The 9,907-nt window shown below is 38.4% G+C and overlaps 1 protein-coding gene across 1 annotated transcript; it reads right to left on the bottom strand.

Moving 5' to 3' along the window:
* Positions 1-4,389: 4,389 nt before the first annotated feature.
* Positions 4,390-9,574, bottom strand: LOC126625324 (uncharacterized). Its single transcript, XM_050294412.1, has 8 exons — positions 9,112-9,574; positions 8,676-8,876; positions 8,468-8,590; positions 8,338-8,375; positions 8,140-8,236; positions 5,535-7,940; positions 5,230-5,367; positions 4,390-4,865 (listed from the first exon to the last, which is right to left on the bottom strand). The coding sequence occupies exons 1-8, from the start codon at positions 9,187-9,189 to the stop codon at positions 4,614-4,616; spliced, it is 3,333 nt and encodes a 1,110-aa protein (XP_050150369.1). The 5' UTR covers positions 9,190-9,574; the 3' UTR covers positions 4,390-4,613.
* Positions 9,575-9,907: the final 333 nt, after the last annotated feature.

Below are 9,907 nucleotides of genomic sequence, written 5' to 3'. Positions count from 1 at the left end.
CTTCCACTTATTCGCCCCAAAAATATCTAACCGCACCGTAACCTTTACCCCATGCCCTCTACTGAGCCCTAAAAAGGTTGTGCCTTTGCATACAATCACTGCACAACTCCATTGCCAATGACCTTGAATCTCGGATTCTTTACCACAAAGAAATTGAGTGAGCTTGAAGAAGTGGAATTGGGAAAGAAAAACCGAGAACACTACATCGGTACCATTAAGGTTTGAAGAAGTGAAAAGCGAATCACAGATCGAAAATGGAGTGATGACACCCATTCACTCTCCTCAACTTACAAGTTCAACCCCTAAGAGAATAAAGATGCCAGAATAACCTCCAAGGTCAACTCCATTAAGGATAAGAAGACTAAGTAATAGCTATGAAGCCTGCAACTATTGTGTAAGGGAACCTGAAAATTTGAAGAAGCAGAAAGGATCAATTTGGCAAAGGCCAATGAGAGATGAATTTGCCATGATTGAGAAGAATTGCACTTGGGAACTTGTAGCTTGTAATTGGTGTGAAGGGTCTATAAGATCAGACTCGACGTGGATGATTCAGTACAATAGAACAAGAGAACGCTAGTTGCCACAAAATATTTTCAGCGGCCTGGAGTGGATTCCAATGAGACTTTTCCTTATGTGGCAAGGTTGGACAATATTAGAATCTTGATAGCCTTGACTACACAAAATGGTTGGAAAATCCATCAACTTGATGTAAAGTTTGCCCTTTTCAATGGTGTTTTGGAAGAGGAGGTGCATGGAGATCAACCACAAGACTTTGTTGTTACAAATGAAGAGTACAAAGTCTCCAAATTGAAAAAGGCACTGTATGGTCAGGACCAAGAGCTTGATCTAGTGAAATTGACTCTTACTCCAATAAGAAAGCCTTTAAAAAGAGTCCAAGTGAAGAAACACTTTATACTAATTATGGAAATTGTTTAGATATTCTTATTGTGTCTATTTATGTTGACCTAAAGCTGTGGAGCAATAAACTTTGAACTCAAGGAGGATATGATGAAAGAGTATGAGATGGAATTGGAGTGGTTCAAGAATCCAATGGATAGGCCGAGTCATATCTCGAAGCCTTGACTTTAGTTGAGAGAGACAACGATGAACGAAAAAAGGAGCATGGATGAGGCATTGATTCAAAGACATTGCAATTAGGGATGGGCAACAGTTATGGCGGGTGGGTAATCGCGGTTATTTACCCATAACCGTTTATGTTCATACCCGCATAACCATTTACCCGCTGAGTAATTGTATAAACGGTTATACCTATACCTATAACAGTTTATAAATGGTTAACCATGCCCATAACCGTTTACCTATTTAACCATAACCATAACCGTTTATCCATTTAACCATAATCATTTACCCGTTTACCCGTTTTTGAACCCGTTTATCCTTTTTTTAAATCTAACTTTATCATAATTTGATTTTTTTTTAGGTTGAAAAGTTAATAAAAAAATATATAAGATAACACGTCCAAAAAACAACTTATGAAAAGTTCACATAAAAAAAAAACCACGTAATCAAATTAATAAAAAAATAAATATAGAGCCTCATATAGAGTCCAAAAGGTATACAGCTCCTCACTAAGGGAGATTCTTTTTTAGAGCCTAAAGATTCCTCGAGGCTCTAAAATGGGCTATATCCACCACTTTTCTAGTCCCATATAATGCTTCTTATTGGAGATGTTCTTATTAGTTAAGTTTCTTAATTTCATGTTTAAAATTGACCTAACTCATTAAAGTAATATTTGTAATCAATTTTGTTAATTTTCTATTATAGTTTTGACGTGGCACACTGTTTGGGCCGACATGGGCCAACTCGAGTTGAAAATTCATAATCCTCGCCCCAGAAAAGATCTCTCAGGCTAGTAGGCTTTTAGCTCAATAAAGGGTTAATTCAACCAAATCCTAATGGAAGTAGGATTATGTGAGGATTAAGTTCAGATGTGGCTCGCTTAAGTCCTGGAAAATTGAAATTGCTAAGGATCAGAGCAAGCCTTGATTAAATATGAATTATTCTAAGAATCATAATTCATTCTGGATCAAATAAGAATGAATTAATCACATAATGGGATCAAGTTCAAAATCTTAAGAGCAATTCCACCCATAGAGCCCTCCCCCTGGCAATCCACTATTCAATCCACCCTATTGAACAGTAACTGCCTTAAATGAATAGTAACTACCATTAATGAACAGTAATTGCCATTTACATCTCCACCCTTGGAACCCTCCCCCTGGCAATAAGTAATTAAAATAATAGTTTTTTTGTTTGTTTAAATAATAAAAAATTGCAAAAGCTCCGGTCCTCTCTTTCTCTCTCTCTCTCTCTCTCTCTGACACAAAAAAAATAAAAAATTGCAAAGCCCTCGGGCCATAGGCCCGTCGACTCCCCACCCCCCCTTCGCTCGGGCTCCCACCGTCGCTCGGCCTCCACACGGCTGGACCTCTCTCCACCGGGCCTCCGGCCCCTTATTCTCCACTGTCCCCTGAGCAACCCACATGGGTGGAGTTGCTCTAATAGGCTAAGAAGGAAATTAAAGAGATAAACAGAGAATATTTAGGTTTTTTCAGGGTATTACAGTTAGCTTATTAATCACTTGGCCTGCGCGCCACGTAAACTTGGTAGTTTTTAGGGTCAACAGGTTCATTTACACATTTGTACGCAATGTAACCTCTCTATGGTTGATGATATATATATATATATATGACTTGGTTGGACGAGGTTGAATCGGAAGGGGAGATTATGACACTCCTAATTGAACAAGAAGAAACAGAGTGCAAGGTAATTAAGTTTCCATCCTCACCTCACTCCTAATTGAATTACTTATAAGCACTTTGAAAAGGGAAGAAGAGAGGCCTCCCAATAAGATTGAATTACTTATGTGCACGATTTTCCTGAATTAAATTGGGAAATTTGAAAGTGAAAGTGAGATTAAACTGAGCTACACTGCACACCTACATGTAAAACTTTTCTTGGCTTGGTGGGAGAAGAATTCTCCTCTTTCTCAACTTGTGATTCCTGTAGTACACAAATTCAGGTTTGGAAATCGCAAGACTTGTGACATGTAATCGAGGTTTCTTTCTCGACCTTTAACTACAAAAAAAATACCATGGTGCTCTAGAGGCTGCTAGATCTTGGTTTTTTTATGAAAGGTTTAACAGTTAAAAAGCTTGGAGTATGAAGGGAAGTCTTAGTTTGATTTGCTTCGACTCATTTGAAATGACTTGTCATTCTGGGATATGCTCAAGAAACTATTGGTAGCTTCTGAAGCAGTATGACCTAATGGCAACTCATTTTTTGCATTTTTGATTTGTGCAATAATATTAATCTGCGTCGCAAGGAAGAGCAAGTTATATGGCTTCATCCATCTCTTTTTTCTTGAGTAAGTTGTAGAGAAAATGCCTGCCTAATTATTTCAAAATTTATTGAAACTTTAATAAATAAATCTGAAGTACTCTGCACTTTAGAGTGCTTTTGAAAGTTGTTGTCTAGAGACCATATATATTTTATTTTTACGAAACATTTTTTTACGGCTTAAGTTTAAAGTGAAGCAGTTTTTAGTGATAAAAAGCAATATCAAACTGGGGCTCAGTCAGACTGGAATTTGCAAGTTGAATTGAAGCAATCAATTGACGCCGCAAAGGAGCAGCATATCTTAGCCTGAAAAGTTTCATCTTTGATTCATTTCTAGGTTACACAGAGCTTTTAGTTAAATAGCTAAGAAAAATAATGAAAATTGGTGCTGAAATTTCCAAGTATGTGACGTCGACTTTCACTCTATGGATGAAATCGCTTGTGATGCAAGGAAACGGATGCACTGCATTTGACGCAAACGGTCAGGTTGTGTATCGGATCGATAACTATGACGACAACAAACACGGCGGTTTCCCTAGTTGGAAGGGCTATGAAAGCAATCATAAAATTAGAGCTCAACCTTGTTCTTTTCTTCATTTAATGAACTTAAATGTCCGTTGATCTTGACTCGGAGCATTGTATATCTTCTGCAGCAGACAAGCATGCATCGGTAGGAGTAGGACAACAGAGAAAGCAACAGGTTGTTAGCAATTGCAAAAATGGCTAATTAGAAGCATCTGAAATTTTCTTTATATGCAACTAGACTTCATCTGGAGGAGAGATTACTCAAGCAGAGATTCTAACATGTAATCGACTGTATATCTTCCAATTTGAAGTACTTAACCAACCTAAATACAACTTAACTGATGAAGTTTAACGAAGATTTGCCTAATGCCGGCCAAAGGAATACGGCATACAATACAGATTGAATCAGAGAGCAAGAAACTTGGTCATAAAACTGCTGTACTCTTGCCCAGAAGTGCAAAAACCATGTATATATGAGATTGTAAAACTCTACTTATGCTAATATGATATAAATTGTCATATATATATATTAGACATGGAAAGATTGACAAGCTTGAAAAGAATTACAATAAAAACACGGACATGGAAGTCAAAGCTAGGTAAAACTGAAATGAAGCCAATGGGGCGGACACAATGAACTATCAGGTCTGGACTTTTGGTGTAAGCATACCTAGCTGTTTCGACTATACATGGTGGTACTACGGTTCCAGTACATTGAAAAACAGTTATTAGCTCCTCTTGGAATTTTTGAGGTTGCGTACTGTCATTACGAGCTGTTGTCTTTCACCTTCAACCACTGCAAATTTGAGACTTATCTCTGAATATCTTTCTTGCATATCTTTTAGTTCGCTTTCCATTGATATATTCTTCTCCTTCAGTGATGCTAATTCAGTTAATAAGTCGCCGTACCTGCTATCAGCAGTGGAAAAACTTGGTTCTTGTTCCGATGCAATCTCATCGCTAGTGGCATCTTTAGCTACCTGTATGATAAAGATGATTTCACCAATCATTACAGATATAATATGACATCATTTAAAGGCAAACAGAGAAACAGAGAGATTGGACAATAAGAAGAAGCAAGAGCCACTAGAGGGGACTGGAGAAGAACTAGAAAAAGAAGAGCGTAACCTCGACGTTATGTTCTTAATCAATATGCCCCTCATGTGAACCCTTATAAACGATAAAATAACCAAACCTCATAAGCTTGAACTAGGCATAAAACCTCAATTTTGTATTTTCTTTTTAGAAGAAATATAGTTATATACACAATTTTTTCTTGTATCCATCATAATCGAATTTAAGCATAGTATCAGATGCATTGCACAATATGGAAGGTTTGCTTACCATTTGAAATGCACTATTCTGATTTATTTCTTCCACCCTGCTCTCTAATTCTTCGATTACGTTCTGAAGATCCTTTTCCTTCTCCAAAAATGCAGCAGTTGAGGTTTCCAAAGCAGCTTCCTTTGATTTTATTTGTCCCTGAAAAAAGTCAAAAAGTTCAGAAGTTGAGACGCAGGTTTTGAAGTTCGCAAAGACTATGCTGTGTCATTATTGTAACTATAACTAGATCTTCTGTTGGTTTATGTTTCGTAAAAAAGTTCTATACCAAAATTGTTTCAATATACTGTTTGCAATTTAAATGTTACCTCAAGCAATTTTATTCTCTCTTTCATACTTGCAACTTCTTTTGAACCACGAGCAACTGGCGAAGACTTGTTGTTTCTCTGAGTAGTTTTAATTCCATCAGAAACTATTGCGTGCCCATTGCTTTCCTTGAGCTTCTTTTCAACAGTAGTGAACGCATCTTCCTTCTTTTTCAGGTCAGCCTTAAGCTGAAATACCTGCTTTCTAAGTTTCTCTTTCTCTACCTCATCCTCATATATAGCATGTTTAAAGTCCTTACACCGAGCCTTAAGCTCTTCTGTCTCTGATTTTAGGAGTCCAATTGTTACCTCCTTTTCATCTTTGAGATGCTGCATTCTATTCAAACCCTCCAATGACTTCTCTGCTTCCTTCTTAAGAATAGAAATTGTACCTACCAGCTCATTTCTTTCCGCATTTCCTCTATGTATCCGCATTTCAGCTTCCTCGATTGATTTCTTCATTTGTTCCAACTCAGCTCTCAAATTTTTGCTTTCCTCCACTTGCTCAGAAAGGCTGTTATTCTCTGCCGTAAGCCTTTCAATCTGAGATTTGAGCTGTAAGATAACCTGGGAGAGATTTCCTTTTACTTCTTCCTCTTGTTTCTGCTGATGGTCGAGCTGCTTGGAATTGTTGTCCATTTCCAATACAATCTCTTCGATCTGTCTGGTTTTCTCGTCTAAGTGGCAAGAGAGCTTCTGGAACCGTGTCTCGTAATCATTTCTAACTTCCTGGAGCTCGTCCTTCGTTTTTTGGAGCATTTCTTCTAGTTGACTCTTCTGCGCACACAATTCACTGGCTTCTGTCATTGCTTTCAAAGCTACCTTTTCATTTGCATCAAATGTTGAGGCCATCTGCACAGAGAGTCTTCGAAATTCTTCCTGAAGCCTCTCAGCTGTATTAGCATTTTTTGATCTAGTTTTTCGCAGTGCCTCCTCCGCTCGGATGGCTCTTTGCTCCTGCTCAACTTTGGCACATGTTACAGCCTCTAAATCAGCTTCAAATATTTGTGCCTGCTTCTCCAGTTCTTCCTCCAAGCTTCTGATATGGAATTCAAGTTCCTTTATGGTAGCCAACGTATTCGAAAACTCTTCTGACTGCTTCTTCAGTTCCGTTTCCAAATCCTCAACTCTGGCACATGTCACAGCCTCTAAATCAGTTTTAGACACTTGTGCCTGCTTCTCCAGTTCTGCCTCCAAGCTTTTGATATGGGACTCAAGTTCCTTTATGGTAGCCAACGAATTTGAAAAATCTTCAGACTGCTTCTTCAGTTCTGTTTCCAAATCCTCAACTTGGCATTCGAGTTCATTTATGCTAGCAGAGGGAGACGAGCATTCGTACTGCATCTTAAGTTGTTCTTGCAGTTGGCTTTGCTCTAGTTTATATGAGATGTCATGGTTTTCCTGTTTCAGTATCTCATAGTCCAGTGCAAGCTGCTCCATTTGCATCTCGAGCTCATCTTTGTCTCTCCTATAGATTTCTATTTCACCATAGAGTTCGGCAATCTGTTTCTCGAGCATGTGTGTTTTCTTGGCATTGCTGTGCTCCTGAACAAGATCCTCCAGCTCTAATTGCTCCTCATCCTCACTTGTCCCACCTTTAGAGATGGTTGCCTTCAACCCGGCAGCATCCCCGCAGGATTCTGGCCTGTTGGAAAGATTGGCTATTTCACTATTTTTCTGCTCCAAAATTTCTTCCAGGTCTCGTACTGCAAGAATTAAATCAGAATTTGATTCTTGCGTCTTCTGGAGCTGTAAACGGAGATTGAAACTCAGGTCCTTCTCATAACTCAATTCTTGTCTAATTTCATCAACAAGAGCCCGCAGATCCCCGCCCTCTAACTGGAACCTGTTTCTAATTTTTGCATCATCCACACGTTTCTGAAAAGACTTTAGTTTCTCACATTCCGCCTTGAAAGAATCTCGTTCCTCTTTCAAGCTAATGACTTCTCTTGAAAGATCCTGCCCCCTTTTGCTCTCCTTTACTATCTGCTTCCTTAATGTTTGTAATTCTAGCTCTGACATATCTGCCTGTCTAGCTAGAACAACAAGATCAGCCTTTAGCTTTTCAATATCGTCATCTGAAGACTGTTGAGACCGTTCTCTTGCAAGGGTGTCATGAGAACTCTTTGTTGAGCCATCAGTACTTACTCCATGTTCTGAACCTGCAGACCATGCCCATTGTGATCGCTGATTGTCGTCATAGGTTGTTGTTCGGGTATAAACAGCAGGTTGATGTTGTACTGAGGTGTGACTCAAAGACGACAGAAAGTTGGAAGGATCTCTTGATCCAAGTTCTCGCGGAGTATCAAGTCCAGAGCCACTATCAGAACTTGACAACGTTATGTCAGATCCAATAGATGCTCTGCGGTTGAGCTCTGCAATTTGGGTGGTTCTATTAATCCCCTCATCCTGTGAATTGACATGAAAACCTTTTAAAAAGTAGAAAGAAGATCTTTGCATTAAATGAAAAATGAATTTTACTACCACCTATCCACCCAGCCTCCAACCATCTCAAAGGAAAGAAGTAATAACTTTGAAAAGCAATAACGAAATGAAAACTTTTCGACAGAAAAACAAATGACATTTGAAGCTTTAAGTGAAAACTCACAATCGAAACGCTTTCATCCGTATCCTTATTGCTTAAGAGGTTCTTGAAGCTTCTATCCTGGGATTTAGCATATGCATCTTCGCCGCCTTCTACCTCTCTTCAAAATTTCTCCAACAAAACAAAATAAAAAATCAGATAACATAAAATGGAAAACTCCAACAAAAAATAAAGAAAATAACTACAACATTTTGTATATACCTCAGATCAACATTTGCTTGCAACCTTTGAATGGTAACCTGTTCGGAAACATAAACAAGAGTTCGATAAGAAACAGCAATCAAACTGTTGTCCAACATTCAACAATTTGACAAAGTGGGAGAGTACTAACATGCATAATTGCATTAGAATTTGAATTCTTGAGGGGAAGAGATACACAGGACGATTTAGTAGCCTCGGCATAGTCAGCAAAATCGACAGAAACCTCTCCAAGAACACTAGCCTTGGACGATCCCTACACAAACAGAACACAACCAAATCAGATACTCATAAACAGAACCAAGTGCTCACTACACAAAATCTAACAAAACAATTCATACAGCTGAGACAACAAAGTTGTAGACACTCTCTTTGATCTTCCCGGTTCTTGGCTCGCGGACGAATTTAACTGTTTCATAGACCGGATTCTCCCATCGACAGTTCCCGTCACGAACTGTAGCTTTATCTGATTTCACAGTTGGCTTCCCCACATCCACAGGAACCACAGATACCAGCAATGCATCCACACCCAACTGAGTCACCTGAAATCACAAAACCAAACACTACCTTACATATAATCCTCCAAAAACCTCAATCACACACACACACTCTTCAATTACATACTAATTTTCCAACTTTTCTGCTTTTAGACACTCAATGATAGAAAAATACTGTTTGTGTTTCATTTCCTGCATTTTCTCAGCCACCAAACAAAACCCAATCGGGAAAAAACAATCAAAAAGCTTGAATTTCAATGGACATTGAGTTTAGACCAACCTGAGTTGCACGGAACTGCAGTTTGAAGACTTCTTTGATCTTGCTCTTGTCGGTTCTCCATCTCGCCGACTTGAACATTTTACACTAACTCAAAAACCCACAGCAAACCTCACCGGAACTCCAACACTCACCGGAGCTCCGGCACAATCAGCCGGAAAATCGCCATTTCTGCAGTACCAATTCCCACTGAGAACCAAGCTCTGTGCTTTTCAAGTTCTAGCTCATTGGCTTAAAAAACAGAGTATGAAAACAGAGTGTGGTCGGTTGAGTTGACTCGGTTAGACCAGTGCGAGTTCGACTCGGTGGAATGGATTTCAGAGAAGCTTGGAGTCTTGGACTGTGCGTTTTGGGAAATGGGTTGGAAAATATGTAACAGAGGAGAAGAAAACGAAGCAGATCTGGAGAGCTTTCTCCTCTCTCTTTGTAACAGTCTTTTGGAAAGAGATGACACATGTATTCTAACTTTTTCAAAACAAATATTGGGAAGAAAATATTATTTATAACTTATGTAAAAAAAATTTGAAGGAGAAGCTTCACTGAGATAATTTATTAATTAATTCAAATATAAATTTAATTTGGTAAATGGTTTTTTATTTCTTAATTAATTTTAATAATGGTTTCTGTATTGGGTTAAGGGAACAGTAAATATGAAACTTTGAATTTGACATACAGGCCCTTGTGCTTTTATGGTATTCTGTTTTCAGAAGGTATTTTAGTATTTTTTTGGTCAAATTCCAACAAAGCACAACACTTGAGATTTTATTTGGATTTGATTCAGATCTTCAAGTTTAACATT

Source organism: Malus sylvestris, chromosome 6, assembly GCF_916048215.2.
Source record: "Malus sylvestris chromosome 6, drMalSylv7.2, whole genome shotgun sequence".
NCBI classification, from domain to species: domain Eukaryota; kingdom Viridiplantae; phylum Streptophyta; class Magnoliopsida; order Rosales; family Rosaceae; genus Malus; species Malus sylvestris.
The sequence above is the reverse complement of the archived record's forward strand: the minus strand, read 5'-3'. Positions and strand labels throughout refer to the sequence as shown.